The sequence below is a fragment of the Coccinella septempunctata genome, chromosome 7 (assembly GCF_907165205.1).
Source record: "Coccinella septempunctata chromosome 7, icCocSept1.1, whole genome shotgun sequence".
NCBI lineage: Eukaryota > Metazoa > Arthropoda > Insecta > Coleoptera > Coccinellidae > Coccinella > Coccinella septempunctata.
This window is the reverse complement of record NC_058195.1, coordinates 69,524-86,764: the sequence shown is the minus strand read 5'-3', so window position 1 is coordinate 86,764 and position 17,241 is coordinate 69,524. Positions and strand designations below refer to the sequence as shown.

The 17,241-nt window shown below is 33.9% G+C and overlaps 4 protein-coding genes across 4 annotated transcripts; 2 read left to right on the top strand and 2 right to left on the bottom strand.

Annotated features, from left to right (window-relative positions):
* Positions 1-200: 200 nt before the first annotated feature.
* LOC123316733 (odorant receptor 67c-like) lies at positions 201-5,451 on the bottom strand. Its single transcript, XM_044902949.1, has 6 exons — positions 5,015-5,451; positions 2,506-2,981; positions 906-1,010; positions 747-852; positions 518-682; positions 201-426 (listed from the first exon to the last, which is right to left on the bottom strand). The coding sequence occupies exons 2-6, from the start codon at positions 2,928-2,930 to the stop codon at positions 349-351; spliced, it is 879 nt and encodes a 292-aa protein (XP_044758884.1). The 5' UTR covers positions 2,931-2,981; positions 5,015-5,451; the 3' UTR covers positions 201-348.
* Positions 5,452-5,841: 390 nt separating this feature from the next.
* On the top strand, positions 5,842-7,964 carry LOC123316732 (protein OSCP1). The gene is made up of 2 exons (XM_044902948.1): positions 5,842-6,088; positions 6,896-7,964. The coding sequence occupies exons 1-2, from the start codon at positions 5,977-5,979 to the stop codon at positions 7,756-7,758; spliced, it is 975 nt and encodes a 324-aa protein (XP_044758883.1). The 5' UTR covers positions 5,842-5,976; the 3' UTR covers positions 7,759-7,964.
* LOC123316730 (enoyl-[acyl-carrier-protein] reductase, mitochondrial) lies at positions 7,949-9,508 on the bottom strand. The gene is made up of 3 exons (XM_044902946.1): positions 8,743-9,508; positions 8,388-8,673; positions 7,949-8,318 (listed from the first exon to the last, which is right to left on the bottom strand). The coding sequence occupies exons 1-3, from the start codon at positions 9,389-9,391 to the stop codon at positions 8,156-8,158; spliced, it is 1,098 nt and encodes a 365-aa protein (XP_044758881.1). The 5' UTR covers positions 9,392-9,508; the 3' UTR covers positions 7,949-8,155.
* Positions 9,509-12,273: 2,765 nt separating this feature from the next.
* Positions 12,274-16,081, top strand: LOC123316726 (protein 5NUC-like). Its single transcript, XM_044902938.1, has 2 exons — positions 12,274-12,706; positions 14,401-16,081. Exons 1-2 carry the CDS (start codon positions 12,359-12,361, stop codon positions 15,775-15,777), a joined length of 1,725 nt encoding a protein of 574 aa, XP_044758873.1. The 5' UTR covers positions 12,274-12,358; the 3' UTR covers positions 15,778-16,081.
* Positions 16,082-17,241: the final 1,160 nt, after the last annotated feature.

Sequence of the window (17,241 nt, the reverse complement as noted above, 5' to 3'; positions counted from 1 at the left end):
AATAATAACATTATACATTGCTTGAAGTATCTATTGGGCCAATGTATAAAAAGTACAGTGACTGAACTTTCAAACATGGAAACATATTATTATTCATATTAGCATTGTAAAAGGACAACACATCCTTATACAATTATATAAGCTTGTGTGATGCAGAGGTCCAATTGAGAGGTAGTTAACAGGATAGAGTTCCGCTCAGATTAGTTTTATTTATTTTCCTACAGTCCATGCTGAAAAAATGTTGCTGATGCATAAAGTATTCGAAGAAATTATCATTCTATATTCATTTTTTTGATACATCAAAGACCAAAATGTTTGTATATCTTAAATATTGCATTGAATGTATGTTTATTTCGATAGATTTCCACCTTTTTCCTCATAAACAGTTTGCATAAATGTCAAGAACGACATTGCACTTTTTACTACCTGCAAGAAGAGTACCTATTATGAAATATCATTATCATTATCATAAAAATTCTTATATTAGATCAGATTTGATTAAATCCAAAGTCTATACTTCTCCAAAGCTTTCTAGATTCAGTTCTGTAAATCCACCGATCGATAAGGCAGCGGACTTTTGAGTTCGCTGTATCATCATCACAGAGGCCATTGCAAAAGAATTTCTATAAACCAAATTCTCATCCCAGTCCTTATGAAACATTATGTCTCCAATGCCAGAACACTAATAAATTATCTTAAATTAATGAGGACGTTTTAGTGCGAACATTTTATTATTATTACTGTACCTCATTAGTTAATATGTCCCCTGCAATGCACAAAATAGCCAACTGTAGTAAGTAAGTCACCGATAAGTTACCATACCTCGTAATATGATCCAAATCAGGTGGCATCCTATGAAAGAAAGAAATTCTCAGCACAGTCGTGGATGTTAAAAAATTACTTACCCGTCTAAAGTCATTAAAAAAAGGGCGAAACAAACCGCTGTCAAACTGGTTAAGTACTGGCACAAGAGTATGAAAGAATAGCTATCGCTTACATCTTGTATGAAGCTGAAAAATATTATATTATATGCATGATAATTAATCTCTCTCAACAATTTATTATACACAATTAATTTTTTTCCAGGTTTCGTCGTATTAGTGCAGTGTTAGCTTACCGAGAGTGAAGTGGTGAAAAAAAATTTGGAAATTCATGGTTGCCATGACGAAAGGCCTAAGGAGGAGAGCAATTAGGTAAGGAGTAAGAGTTTTTAAATTATCTCTCCATTTTAGCTCCCATGATCTTACATTCGAATAAATCTGTTCACAATGAACGTAAAATTGAAGTATAAAGTATAAAGGTATTACACGAAAGTAGGACTTTTTAAGTTTACGACGTTTGGACGTCCATCCTAACTAAAACGTAAAGTTCAAAATTTAGTGATAATTTTAGGGTATTTGAAGCTGAACAGTCATTTCCTCTCTTTTCCAGACCTCAAGTTTTGAATTACCTAAAAATGTTTATATCTGAATATACCACGTTTAATGCACGAGATTCATACTCCACATTTGTGTGAATTAATACTTGAGGCTTTTCAATGAATGTACTCACAAATGTTTTTACAAAGTTTTTTTTTCTAGGTAAGTCATGAATGATGCAGAACAGCAGAACAGTAGAATTTAAACAGAGTGAGTAAAAAGTCGCTTCAATATACATCAATATCATTCACTCCGAAAATGTATGTTACTGAACGAAAAATACATTAAGAAGTAACTACCTATTTAATGAAAAAAGGATTCATAAAAGAAACCATCAATGATTAAATCAGCCTGGCCAACTAAAGGTCTATCTTTTACATCCGGTACAAAAAGTTAGGGTTGCCATTTAAAAAATTTAACAACCTTCTGTGCATGATAAACTCTTCAATTACATGAAAAGTTGCTTAATTTGAAATGAAAATTAACCTCGTCGAGCACATTTCACTATAAAACTGAATACCGAATTCTGCGCGTCACTTTCTATTCACTCTGTGTATAAAGTTACTTCTTTTTATCATCAGTGAATTTTCTGTTTATCCCTTAAAAACGGATTAAGAGGTAGCCATTTTACCGTTACCGTAGCCTGGCAAAATTGCGTATTTTGTTGATTTTATTGCTGTATAGCAATGATATTTTCAACGGCCGACAAATCCGCCACTGAAACTGAAGTGTTTTTATTAACAGTCGCATTATATCTAAGTACTGTTCGTTTAACGAAGTAAATCCACCGGTTTAAGTCGTATTCAAGTATTCGAGCTTCTTGTAACTATGACTCTTCTGAGGTTGTCAAATGATCAAAAAGTAACTATGACTTAAGGTAGTCATGGGCATTTGGCTTCCTTAGTCATGGTTGAAGTAACTATGACTTAAGGTAGTTCGTAACTACCTTAAGTGTTATAGTTACTTTTTGTAACTATGACTCTTCTAAGGTAGCCAATTGTCCAAAAAGTAACTTCAAGGTAGTAATGGTGAAGTGAAAAATTTTTACATTATTATCGTTTGAATTTATGATATCCATTTTTCTTACTTCAAAGTATGAACGTGATGATCCAGAATCTTATTAAATGTTTCCCTTCCTTCCTTCGAGGTGAAACGGTAACTCTTCAACGCCAACTTCACCATCTTTATTTCAGCCACGGAATAAGCTATGAAATAAATAAAAGTACCCTCGTATCCCAGAACAGTCGTTATTGTGGATAACATGAAGATCACGTTGATCAAAATGACCAAAAGGCAGTAAAGCAAGTCGTTAGCTTTCTCGTCTTCCAAATATGCCATTATGAACGGTTTTCTTTCCATCATGCTTTCGATGGTAACCTGTACAGACACCATAACATTGACGCCTACGAAAATCTCGAACCATTTTTTCCATCGTTCCATAGACTTAAAACCCACATCTTGAATTTCATGGTTAGTGGTCGTTGTCAGAGATATTTTGCTCCTTTCAAACATATCTCTTATGTTCGCTGGTTTCCTCACAAGATATATCAACTTCAGGATAGTCTAAAATCAATCAGAAATTTCATAAATTATTATGAAGGCTTCTTTGTTGGATATCTATGTCACTTTTCTGTTTAACGATTCCCTTTTTCTTACCAAGAATAATACGGGACCTATTTCAATAGCCCTAGACATTGTTTTCACACCTTGAAAATTCAGCAATAATTCCAAAAGAAAAAGTAACACCACCATGAAAAAAAAGCAACCAACCCACATTCTTCGCAGCAACTCAAACTTTCCCCTTATGTAGGGGTTGAAACCGTATACCCTTAAGAGGAAAAGGCAAAGCTCAGGAAAAGTATGAGCCATTTTTGCTTCATCAAATCTGACAAAACTAACGCTTTCCACAAGTTTTTCTGGTGAAAATAACTGCCCCTATTAGGAAAATTGTTCGATAAAAATGTAATCGGTAAAGCTTGACTGGTTCAGCTCAATTATCTCAAACTATTCGGAATTATTGTAAATGAGTTAAATCGATTTCATTGGAAAGTAATGGTTTCTCAAAAAAATAAAAAATTCTACATTATATATTCCAGCTTAACCCCATGTCTGGTAAAAATGGCTCTTAATTTTCGGAAATGGACATTGCGCTTGACGTTATAGTCCCCCTAGCGAAGAGGACTAATTTTTCTGGATGGTTCCCGATTTTCGTGAACCAAATTTCATCGATTTATGATTATGAAAATCGCAATAATCATTTTTGAATCTATTTCTTTGAATTATAAGACAGTACGTAGTACGTATGGTACCTATATACTCAAAAATTATTTAGGCCTTTTCATTTTTTACATTCTTATCAGAATACTTGTCTTTGCCCCTTTGCCTCGTTAAATAATTCAACTCTTAAGCCAAATAATTATATAGATCATAGTGACAACCTAATTTTTATTCGTGACTTGGTGCGATGTGAAAGTCTATTCTAGAATTATTATAATTACATACGTCTCATCTCCAGTAATTATAACTGATCGAAAATTTCAGTTTAGAATCTGTTTTAATTATGCAATTCTTCTGGACTATAAATCCGGTAAGAATCCGTGAAGAAAAATCTCGATCAGTAAGAAATATTAGTTGTTGAAATGTCGCAATCAGAATTAAATCATGTCTTGAAACTTGTGAATTTTTCTGGTTTCGGCCCGACCAAAATGACCTGCTCCTCCATGTTGAGGATGTTCTGGAGTATCTCGATATGTTTGATCACTTTGTTATTGCTCGTGTTGGAACTTTTTCATAACTTCGAAGGCATGGAAACAATGATAAGAACAATGGAGATGTTACCAGTTTTACTCGTGGTATGAAAGAAATCTAAACATCGCTTTGGTTGTACAACAAATTTTTCAGGCTTATTCAAATAGGTTTTTCTAGGTTCTGGCAGAAATGTATTTCCTTATGAGACGTAGAAAAGATCTACAAATTTTGATAGAAAAAACTAAATTCACCTTGATTGATTTCTACCCAAAGGAAATAAGCGATATGGGTTTTAAGGATATGAGATTCGTCTTTAAATTACTCAAAATTTACATTTGTTTCATAGGCCTTACAATAATACAACTCAATGTCAAGGCGTATCTTTATAGAACCCCGTTCATACTAACTTACCAGGAAAAACAGATGAGTACAGTATATTGGTGCATCATTTTTTTCGTGGACATGAACAATATTTTCATCATGTCCTTGGTATATAATGGATGCAACTGTTTTTTTCTTTTTCTCGTCGGTCATGTCGTATCAGAAATGAAGATGTTGAACAAGGCTTTTTCTGAATTAGAATTCGATATAAACAGTCATAGTTTTAGGATTCTGATCGACTATCATAAACATCTACTTAGGTAAGCTATATACTTATAAAAATTGATCAGATTCCAAAAACGAAAGGGTTTCTTCAAGTATTGTAGATGACATGAATTCTACCTTCTCTTTGGTGACTTTTGCTATCTACATCTTGAATTTTTTCTCTCTTTGTTTCGCCTTGTTTTGCTGTACTCTCGAAGGGTGAGTAGGTAAATGCTGTCGGTCGTAGAGATGTAACTAGGTACCTATGGTTTTAGATTTCCTCCAGGAATGGAAAATATGGCTAGATATGGCAATACAGCTATAGTTTTTACGTTCGTTTTGGCTTCTTTCAGTTATTCCGGGGAACTTATAACGCAACAAGTAAGGAACCATATTAGTGAATTGAAATAGTTTTCAATTGAGATTTAAAAAAATCAAATTTCATTCCATGGAAATTCTTTCCAGTTCGAACAGTTGGCTAACATAGTTTTCTATAGAATGATGAATCAGTCTTCGGGAGATAAGAGACTCAAATTTGTTAGTTTCTTGATTATTGGTAGGAGTCGAAGAAAGATTAGCATCAGTATCGGAGGTTTTTGGGACTTGAACATGGAAACGTATTTCTCAGTAAGATTGTTTACATCTCTGAAGTTTTATCATGGGATTATTATCAATTTCTAATTTTTTTTTAGACCATGATGAAGGGGATGTCATTTATAACGTTTCTCCAAACAATGAAGCAGCAATAAGTACACGATAGAGTTATTTAAAACTTTTGTAATCTGTAGAATGTACGATAATATATTTATTTAGTGCGTGAGGATCAAATCGAGCTTGGGTATGAGTTTTTTATTTTGGTTTCAAAAGTTGGGGTAAATATTTCCATAATTCGTGCTCGATTCCAAAGTTTCATCATTAGGAATTATAAACCAAGTCGATAAAATGATAAGAGTGGATATTTCCAAGCACCTACACCTGTCCTATATCCTATATGAATTTTTCCTTTCAAATCAGGAAACATCGACATGAATCCATAAAATTTTCCGTATCGTACCTACCTACTTTTATTTCGTGCACTTCTCCCTAGAGGCGCAACATGCCATAATACACACCTACCCATTTAATATTTGTTTGTATCGTATTTTTATTACAACGGAAGTTGAGTGATGAAGTATAGAAGCAACTGTTACTTTTCATTCAGTTATTCGGATGTTCATTCAGAAATATGTCACATTACGTTACGCCATTCTTGGTTTTGAATCTAGGATCTGAAATGGTCTACGTTGTCGCCCAAAGGCTACAAGCCCAGAACGTATCAAGCGATAAGATGACGAGAGGTGATATTTTGCAGCACGATTTTTTTTTTCAATAAATCATGCCTTTGCACCCCTTCAAACTTTCATACAATAACTAGAGGGTTTGAATGCTTTGGCTTAGAAGTAAATGTTTTTTGCTAGTTGCACTTTTTCGGTTACATTTTTTCATTAAATTTTTTCATCATTTAACAAAAAATATTCTTCTTGAAATTGGTTTGATTCATTATCTGACTTAAGAGAATATTCCTATTCATTTTCTATATTTACATTTTTCTACAAATACAGAAGCGGAATTTAAAAAATTAATGTCAATTATTGTCAATTCGAACGCACATTCTGAGTAAAAAAACTGAATGCAATCTGCGTCATTCAATCGCTGAAATATTCATTTCGTCATTATATATTTTATTGATTTCTCATTAGTATGTCGAGTCCATCATTTCAGAGCTATTGAGCTCGATTTCTATTAATATTCTTACGGAGGATTTGAAATATTACATCGTTCATGTTCAATATACGTGTGTAATATAATAGGTTTTATCTAATCCAAAATTTTAAAAGTTCTCACTTCTAAAAAAACGGAATTTCAAATTGATCACAGATTAATTGCCTTTAACTGTTTCGCTGGATGCATAGAAGATTTTCATAGAGTCCATTGTGCACTTCTATATTTTTGCGCAATCTCCGAAGCAAAGTGATTTTTCAAATTTATGGAAATGATGCAAGAATTTTATAGGCTTCAGTGTAGCTCCATACACTATATTAGTAGTGTTCCACAATATGAATTATTATTTCGTCGTCAGGCTTGTGAATAAAAACATTTTTCAGTTTTGGACGAGATAATAGGAACCCTTGTTTCTCGGGAACTGGTCTCAGACATAATGAAACCTCAACCTGCATATTCTCACAAGGCAATCAAGGAAATGATATCTGTTATCACACAGAGCTCAGCTATGAGACTTGATCCATCCAGTATGAACAAACTCTGGGATTTAATAACGATGGTTTACAAATGGCAACTTACCATGTCCCACGAAGTCATCAAAATTACTCTCAGGCATCTTTATGAGATAGAAAATTACGTCACCAACCCCGACACTCAGATAAGGCTTCAAAAAGTTCAGGATCACATGGATAATTTCAATAAATTACTAACACAAGACGAAAAGATGACTTTGAGGGAAGATATATTATATTGGCTCAAACAGTATAATGTCAGGGTATCACTTCTAATGAGAATGGGCCTACAAAGCATGTGTGGCAATTTCATTGTTGATAATTTGAATCCCGTAGCGAATGATATGTTGAAAAATTTAGGTGAGAATATTTACGCAGTAACTCAAAACGGCAGGATTTTAGAGGACAGAAAGATGTCTTCGAGATCCGATTCGGATCTAAACGAAATGGCTTATTTTATCGATCAGATCAATATAAAAAAATCCAACTCTAGTTACTCTGAAAGGGGAGAAAACTTGTTGAAATTGTCCATAAATGAACCCAGCTTGGGTTCACCTAATGAAAGGAAAAGACTGAGCAGTTTTGGTAGTATTGAAGTTCAGGTTGAAAGTCCAAATTTGGAAGACTTGGTTAAAGATTTGAGCGTCAAAGAAGATACTCGATTGAGAAAAAATTCTTTGAAAGATGATTTGTTGAATTTGCTAGGGGCTGGTGGAAGTAAGTCAAAGGATTAATGTTAGATTGAGTTATACATATGTATAAAGGCACAAAATTCCCCTTGCACTGAATGAGTTATTTAATGTTTCGAATGATAAACTTTTTTTGGGAATTGAAAATATGTACCTATTTCATTTAAAGTATCAGTGCTTTGATAAAAAATGTACATATGTACATTACTCTCATGTTATCAAATAAAGAGCCAAATAAAACGTCATCACTTTATTGTGTGTATAAAAATATAGAACATAATTCTTTTTAACAATAGTAAAGGATCGTGGATAACAAAAACCATAAAGAAGGATTTGGGGTGCAGCTGCAAGTAACCAAAAATGAAGAAGGGGAAGAAGAAGAAAGATTAACAACTGAACTAATTTATACTTATCACATATCAAGGAGCTACAATCCATTTCTTCAATTACTAAAACTCAAGATATATTTTTTGCCTATCATACCCTTTACTGTCATTGTATTCATGATAGCTTCTTTGAAATTGTCAAAATCGACCATTTTGTGAGAAGGTCCTCGAAGTTCATTATTAGTCATCATTGAAATGAGTTCTTCAAACATTTCAAATCTGAAAATGAAAAAAAAAGTTGTGAACCATAAATTGCTGTTGTTCATTCCTGCAAATTACTATATTCACCTGTCTATGCTAGAAGCATTATCTTTGGACCACCTTGTCATCCAAAAACCTTTGATCTTAAGGTTCTTGAAAATCAAGGCTGAAGTTGGTATAATTACAGGCTCTCTAGACATTCCACCGTAAGTTACCATAGAGCCATTGTTGTCCAAGTGTCTCAGCATTTCTAAAGCATTCTGCCCTCCCACACAATTCAAAGCTAATTTTGGTTTACTCAGGTCACCACTTTTTTTGAAAATACTGGTAGTTCTAAGCTCTTCCTCTGTCAAAACATGTGTTGCCCCCAGATCTAAAAATGTACATTATAAATTGATGGAGAATTACTGCATATACAAATATATCAACAAAATAAACTTACTCTTCAAATAGTCTGATAGTTCCGTTAAATTTTGTCTATTTCTCACGATATTAACTGTTCTAACACCCCAAGCCCTACAAATCTGAATGACATTTTGTCCACAAGCTGAATTTGCCCCATTTTGAATTATAGTGTCTCCAGGTTTAAGACTCTCAAAATCTTTCAGCATTCGGTATGCAGTACATGGATTCACAGTTAGGGTAGCTGCTTCTATTATACCTAATTCCTTTGGTATTTTCAGAACATCCTCTTTAGAGAGGCTCATGTGGGTTCTCCACGTTCCTAATCCACTCTGGAGGGGTATAACACGATCACCCACTTTTAGTTCGGTAACATTAGGACCTATGGATACTATTTCCCCAACCCCTTCGTTACCAGCGACTGCTGGGAACTTTGGCTTAACTGGGTATTTACCTTGAATCGTATTGATATCTGCTGGATTTATGGGGGCCGCTATCATTTTAACGACAACATCGTTGTTTTTTGGGGCCTCGGTAATGCATTCTTCCTTATGTATTACTTTTATTGGTTCCCCAAATTCGCTGTAAACAAGTTTGTGGCCGCTGAAGCCACTCATTAAACGGATACTGTTGGAAAGCTGTGACGAAAAAAGAAGGGAAAAAATTTTCTTTGACGCAGTTGAGGACATTTTAGATAATTATTCTCAATAATGAAGTTAATTGATAAATATTTTATAATAACATCATAGACATATTATCTATGATCAAAATTTGGCTCACAGAACACAGGTTTGGCTTTTTAAATTTGACAGCCACAGATTACAGAGTAGACAGCTTTGAAGTAATCATTCTATGAATGAAGGTTATGTCACAGAACATATCTGTTATCATAGAACTCTTTTGTTGGCATCAAAGAAACAAAACGGTAGCAAAATAAGCTGGACAGTGGACGGATAGATGACGCTAGTATCGAATTTTTGGTACAGTGACTCTATAATGTTTTGTTTGTTTTATAGAGTCACTGTAATTTCAGGTTAAAATGACTCTAACAACTTGTTAGATTCCTGCAATTTTAGTTGATTTAATATTTAGTTTTTAGTCACACAGCCAGATGTCGCGCAACAGAGTCACTGTATACAGTGACTCTATCAAACATGTTTTATAGAGTCACTGTATCACTGTATATATATTTAGTACTTTAGTACCATGGAGGTAGGTACCTCCATGTTCAGATATTACACACATCTTTGCCTTGTTTATAGGTTATATAGAGAAGACCAACATATCAATTTCAATTATCAATATTTTTAATATTATTATTTTCAATTATTGTTTTCTCTTTGCACAGATGTCGCATTGTCCATAACTCTTTTCATAGTTCCTGATTTTGTGGACAGATGTTTCACTTCCTTGTGCTGTAATCGTCGACTGAACAATTCTTCAGTAAATTCTGGTTACATCGCCAGAACTTGATGCATTTTTCGGAAGGTAGCGCTAAAGGCATTCAAGGCATTGTAGGTAACTACAGTGACTTTTGATAAAGTCACTGTAGAGGTAACATGAATGAGTTAGCCAAGTGTGTTCTGATCATTGAATCGTTCTATCCTTCCATACAATTTATTCATAGTTATTTTGCAGAAGCTGTGCAATGTCATCACCATCACTCCTCAGATCAATAAAAATGTATTTCTGAATAATTTCAACTATTTCCGAGCCATTTGAGTATTCAATCATTCAATCAAGGACACATATTGCACTTCAGTTTATATGATCTCTGATGTGACCTTTATATCCTGAAGGTAGCGCTTCCTAGATAAAAAACTCGCTCGATATCATTTTACATCTTTCTTCTATATGTTTATTATCATAATAACTGAATAGGTAATAATAATTTGAACCGAACATTTGAATGAGCGAGTGCACGAACGGCAAATTGATGAACAGAAGCATCTAACAGTAACTGGATGGAATGATCCTTATTATCGCAGAATGATACACGAAATAGATCGAAATACTCTAAGTAGCTACAGTTCATTCTCTTAATTCCGAACAAGGGTTGCCATAAATATCAGAAATGAATTTTTGGAAGCAAACTATTCTTCAGTTACCTTCAGACTATTGAAGTTTTATTTCTTAGAATTTTACAGGTAAAAATTCGTTGGTCCCTTTTGAACCCGAAATTGTGACCGCGTTTAATTAGTTACATCTCATAAATATTGCAAACTGTCAAGAAATTTCGTTTTTCAATACACTACGGTTATAATTTACTTGGACGTTGAATTTACGCTGTCTCAAAGATTATAGGTATTACTAACTATTTTTAATCTTATCCCTGCCTCTTCCTCATAGATAATTGTATGTAGATTTTCTGAAAGATTCAAAGGACATTTTATTCGTATAGGACCCAATATACCTATGTTTCATTTTGAATAGTTGTGAAGCAAGTATCTTATTACCATTTAAAAATTCGTAGAAATTTTTTTTCAATTCTGAATCAATATTTTTGTATCCCATGACTCAGATTGTTGAGTTATTGTACGAAATATGGGGAAATTTTTATCAGTAAAATACAAATGACTGCAATTCTATATTTCAACATAAGTACAATTACATACGGAAAAATATAAGTACGTTACCTACCAGTGGTTCTAAACCAATAAAACTGGTTAATTTAAGGATCGCACTGGTCATGAAAATATTTTATCTATTCTTTCTCAGAATTTAATAATTATAGGTTTACTCGAGCATTGTTGCGATCACACACAATTCCATTCGAGTTGATGAAAATGATGCGGAGCAAATTGTAATAGACTACCGAGTAATTACTAAGTATGGGAACTGATGAGATGATGTATGAAAAATAACCCAAATTGATCAAGAATAGACAACTCACATTTGTCTAGAATGTTTTTTCCCCTTTTTTTTTCGATAGCGACAAAATCTAAATCTGAAGAATAAGATCGTTGTTTTTATATTTGTGTCTAAAGTATAGTAATTAGTCCAACTCGGATATATTTGGAATCAGGAAGTAGACTATTAGACGTCTCATCAGAGCTCCCTCTGAGAAATATTAGAAACTTTGGATTATTTGAAGATTTCAGAGAAAATATTTACAATTTGAACCTTTTTTTCTTATTCTCCAGTTAAAAGATTACAATGGTTAAGCTGGAGGAATCATTAAATTCTGTAATCATTAACTTGGCTTTCAGAAAACCTACTAGAAGTTATTTTTTCGCGATTAAACCTCCGATAGAGATGAATTGATATAAATATTCATAAAAAAAAAAATTAAAAAGAATCTCATTTCCTGTATAATTCTCCTCAAATATTGACCGTGTGATTTATATGCCTTTATATGCGAATACATATTTTCAATTGAGAGTACTTGAATAAAGTTTATTAGATCAAGTATGAGATGGTTCAATAAAAATCAATCGGATTCGTAAAGGTAGCATCTTCCCGCCAAGTTTCACCTCGGGAAATTCGAGCCAATTTCAACCTACTTCGCAAAACTTAAACTGAGCTATTGAAATTGTATTGGATAACAATGCCATGCTCCTGCTGATAGATAGCTTTCGACTAGTCTTTATTTAGTTTTCGAACGTGAAGCAGGTCTCAGACCGTTCGTTTCATCGTTCTTAACCTCTCTTCTCAGAATGGAGCTCGTTCGGATTCTGCTTTTATTTTCTCTCCTCGCTGTAACTTACGTTTCTTCCCAAAATTTAAACCTCCTTCTTCTACATACTAATGATATGCACGGTAAATTCGAGGAGGTCACTCCTTTGGCAACGACATGTAACGAACTGGAGAGAAATAAGACTTGCGTTGGGGGTTTTGCAAGGTTGGCCCACGAGATCAGAAGATATAGAAAATGGGGTGAATCGAACGGAAGAAAAGTGCTTTTCCTGAATGCCGGTGACATATTCGTCGGCTCAGATTGGTATAGTGTTCACAAGTGGAAGATTTGCGTTGAGTTCCTGAATATTCTTCAGCCCGATGTCATAGTAAGTAATTTTTTTTAAATTTATATACATAATTGATTGGTGATCAAAGGCTCTATTCTATCAAATATATACGAAATAGTAAAATTAACTTCCAGGTAAAGCATCTTAATTAGAACTGCAGCTATCACATATAAGTTTATGGTGTGATTTCGAAGCACTTCTGTCGTCCAGATAGTTTTTCGAGAGGGACTTATCTTAAGAATGTCCAATACATTGAAAAAGAACGAAATCGTGGAAGGATTCTGATTAAAAGCAAAAAATTGGCGGGAAAAAGAATTAAAATTTTTATTTTTACGAAAACTGGTACAAAAAAAAATTCATTTCAATTCAACATGAGGTAATTATCATTTTAAAACGTAATTTCAAAGTATCTGATTATATTTTAGATACTCGGTATATTTCATCAATATTGATCGCAGTCGGAGAAACTTTCGAATTGCAAAATGATATCGATTTGAAGTCGAGTCATGTTTTTGCAATAATTTTTCTACAAAGTCAGGCTACGATAATGAAGGACACTTTTCCAAGATATCATATAATGCATCGACAATAATTCTTAGAATATTGATTACATTATGTATATTGAATCGTTCCAATAAGGTTTTCCCATAGTTGAACTATCGATGAAAAGAAAAATGTATTTAATTGACGTTCAATTGAGTTGGTATCTGAATTATTTTTTTAAACTGCCATTGAATTGGTGAACGATCACTTTTGTTCACTAACGTTGACGTAGTTTATTATTTCGATATGATGGTATAAACTATATCGCTCCTAAGGAATTTATGACCGGAAGTTAACAAACATGTATAGCCTTATATTGCATTTTGACGCCAAAACATGTAACGTTACGACTTCCATCAGAAGTGTTATGATTTTCCATGATGATAATATTCTTCCCAGATTTCAAGAGGCTATCAAGGGTTTGAAGAAAACCTCTGAGGGATTTGATTTGGATCTTGTGCATATCACAAGTAAATTGGATGGAATAAAAGCGTATTTTTGAATCGTAAGAGTTTATCATATAAATAACATAACGCAAAAGCTTGAAAATATTAGATACTTCCATTAGAATTGTCCATAAAGCATTCGGAAAGGTGTATTTTCTCCTGCCCAGATAGTTGAGATTCAGACGTTTAAAAACAACGACTTCGTCAATAAAATAATTTCATCATTATCTGTAACGATCTTACAATTAACAAGAAATTATGCATGTTCCTCATATCAAGGTCCTCTCTGAGAAACTATTTGGATGAATTTACGAAAAACAATGGGTCTTACGCAATCTGTGTTTACTTCTAATCATATGATCAGGCTGTAAAAATATACGTATAGGTACCACGGTTTATTCAGTTTTTTTTTTCATTTTATTCGCTTATATAGCGAATATTTCAGAACAATGGCATTGTTTATTGCATAGTTAAACTGACATTTCCTAGTAATAAATATCCGTAGCTCAACATCTACTTGAACGATTAACGATAGAATATGGAAATCTCGGTTGCTATCGGAGCTTCTCTCAATTCATACAGAATTCATTCAATCCTATAGTTTTTGCAGTTTGCTCAAGACTCCGTGTCAGCAAACAAATTTAACCTCATCAGTGTTTCTGATCATCCTTCATCCTGTTCATTTTGAATTATTCTATTCTATTTCCATGATATTATTAGTACATATACCTGATTTCTTTTCAGACGCTTGGAAACCACGAATTCGATGATGGTCTCGACATTTTGAGGCAATTCACCAAGTCCATAAAATGTCCGATAGTATCTGCCAATTTTAACACTTCGTTCGTTGATCCGGTGAAAAAATCCACCGTCCTCGAAATAAACGGAAGGAAAATAGGAGTAATCGGATACTTAACACCAGAGACCGCGTTTCTTTCCGATACAGAGCAGCTTAATATTGTGGACGAATTAGAAGCTGTGAAGGAAGAATCTGAAAGACTCGATAAAGAGGGAGTGAAAATCATTATTGGTTTAGGACATTCAGGTTTTGACACTGACAAGAGATTGGCAGAGCATGTCCCTCTTCTAGATCTCGTTATTGGTGGTCACAGCAACACCTTTCTTTGGAATGGTCCCAAGCCTCACGAAGAAGACGTGCAAGGTCCTTATCCTACTGTGATAACTCAAAAAAGTGGAAAAAAAGTTCCAGTGGTGCAAGCGTATGCTTATACTTTGTATTTAGGAAGATTGAATGTTACCTTCGATGAAAATGGCGATCTCATTGAATTTGGTGGACAACCCGAATACCTCTCTTCGAATATTCCACAAGCTGAAGATGTTCTGGAGCTGTTAGAGAAATTCAGACCAGAAGTAGATAAGACGAACCAAGAAGTTGTTGGAAAATCTAGTGTTTTTCTTGATGGTATGTGCAGAACTCGAGAATGCAATTTCGGAAATCTAATTACAGACGCCATGGTTTATTACTCAGCTTTTCACAATCAAATGGATGATATCTGGACAAATGCTTCGATAGCACTTTATAACTCTGGAAATTTGAGGAATTCCATCAATGTTACTTACACAGAAGGGAACATTACAAAGGGCGAACTCTTGGCCGCCATACCCTTCAAAAACGAACTAGTAACTGTCGACCTGAAAGGTTCTGTGATTTTAGAAGCACTGGAACATACCGTAGAAAATTATGCCAACAATTTCATAAGCGCCCAGTTTCTTCAAGTGTCGGGATTACGTGTAGTGTACGATTTGGGCAAACCAAAGGGTCGTAGAGTGGCATCAGTCAAGGTCAGGTGTTCGAACTGCACAATTCCCAATTACGAGAATTTGAACGTTGATGCTGACTACTCCGTCTTGTTAACCGATTTTATTTTAAAAGGAGGTGACGGTTTCAGCATGATCAAGGAAAAGAGCAGAAATGTGATAGAACATAAGGTGCCTGTGTTCGACTTGATACTTTGGTATTTGTCTAAGCAGAGCCCAGTTTATCCGGAAGTTCAAGGAAGGATAAAGTTCATCAACACCCCTAATTCATCCACTTATTTGCGTGTTACTTACTGGATATTTGTTATGCCATTGAGTGTGTGGCTCCTAAGATTGAATTGAGAATAAAATTATAAATCTAACTATGTCATCTCCTAGGAAGATAAAAAAGTGTAGATTTTTTTTCAATATGAAACTTGACCAGTGGACAGCTTAATTATTTGGATAAAGTATGAACATTATTTTGTAATTTTCGCATGTGTCCTTAGGACTGTCAACGTGGTTATGAAGTCGTCTTCGTTGACAATAATATTGAGAATACATAGTATAATTTCCTTTCCTCGATAGGTAAATTATTTTTGTAGAAAGTTCAAATACTCTATGATATGTGTATTATTCCTGTTTTGAATAAAATTATAGGAAACGACCATATTACACATATTCCCCCATTCGTAATTATACGCATTATTGTGAAATTACAGTAGTAGTAGTAAAAAAAATATTCTTTATTAGGATATTCGAAAAGACATCTTACAGAATTCAATATATTTATTTCATTTTTTCTAAGGATCTTTCACAATGTTTTATCACAAACAAAAATAATTCTAATTGATATGATCTATGGCCAGTATTTAAATTCATTCATTGCACGTTTTGAGTAGAGGAAATCTTTTCACTATGATGGAATACTTTGGTATGAGAGGGAGCACCCTTGAAAATAGTGGATCATTAGCATCTTCATTTCTTCAACACTCAACTTCTTCTGTTTTTCACATTCGGCCAGAAATTCTTCGTGTGCCATTCGTTTTTTAGGAATAACATCAGGTTTCATTGGTTTCATTCCTCCTGAGGGAACAAGATATTCTTTACGTCGAAATGGGTTATCGTCATTAGGAATCATTTCTCATTAATATGGCAAAATTTGATTTAAAATCAATCCACAACGACTAGATTAAACTGGAGATCAAATATTCGATGTTCGACTAGTTTAGTGCACTGAAAAAAGTAAATTTGTATTTACGAGTGATTTTCAATGTAATATATATAAAATATCTTTTTTCAATAATGATTTTCTATAGTGAATAAACTGACCTACCTGTGAGAGATTCGAATTTCATTCGACGAGTCAAAATATTCTTTTCAACAATCGCACCGCATGTATTGCACAACTTTTTCGTTCGTCAACTACGATTTCTCTGATATTCATTACAACTTCCGAAACTCACTACCAGAGAATAAATGGAGAGTATGGTGGTAAAGGGGGTGTAGAGCACGAGGGATTAACGCAAACTCGGCGCGAGTTCGTTACCCTAAAATATACATGGACATCTGGCGTTGATACTCATTTTCTTTCACCGTTCTATTGAACATCCAGGGCTGTACTAGATAAATACTATTTTTATAGAATTTTTTTGAAGTGGCTTCAAAGTTAGAAAGTATTTATGCATTCAAGAATCGGGTAATAACTCAGAAAGTTTTTCAGTATCCTTATTGACATTAAGGTTTCCCAGAAATTACGTTTTCAGCTAATGAATTCATTTAATAATCCATGCACATTCAGGGATTCATCTTAAACTCGCACAGAAC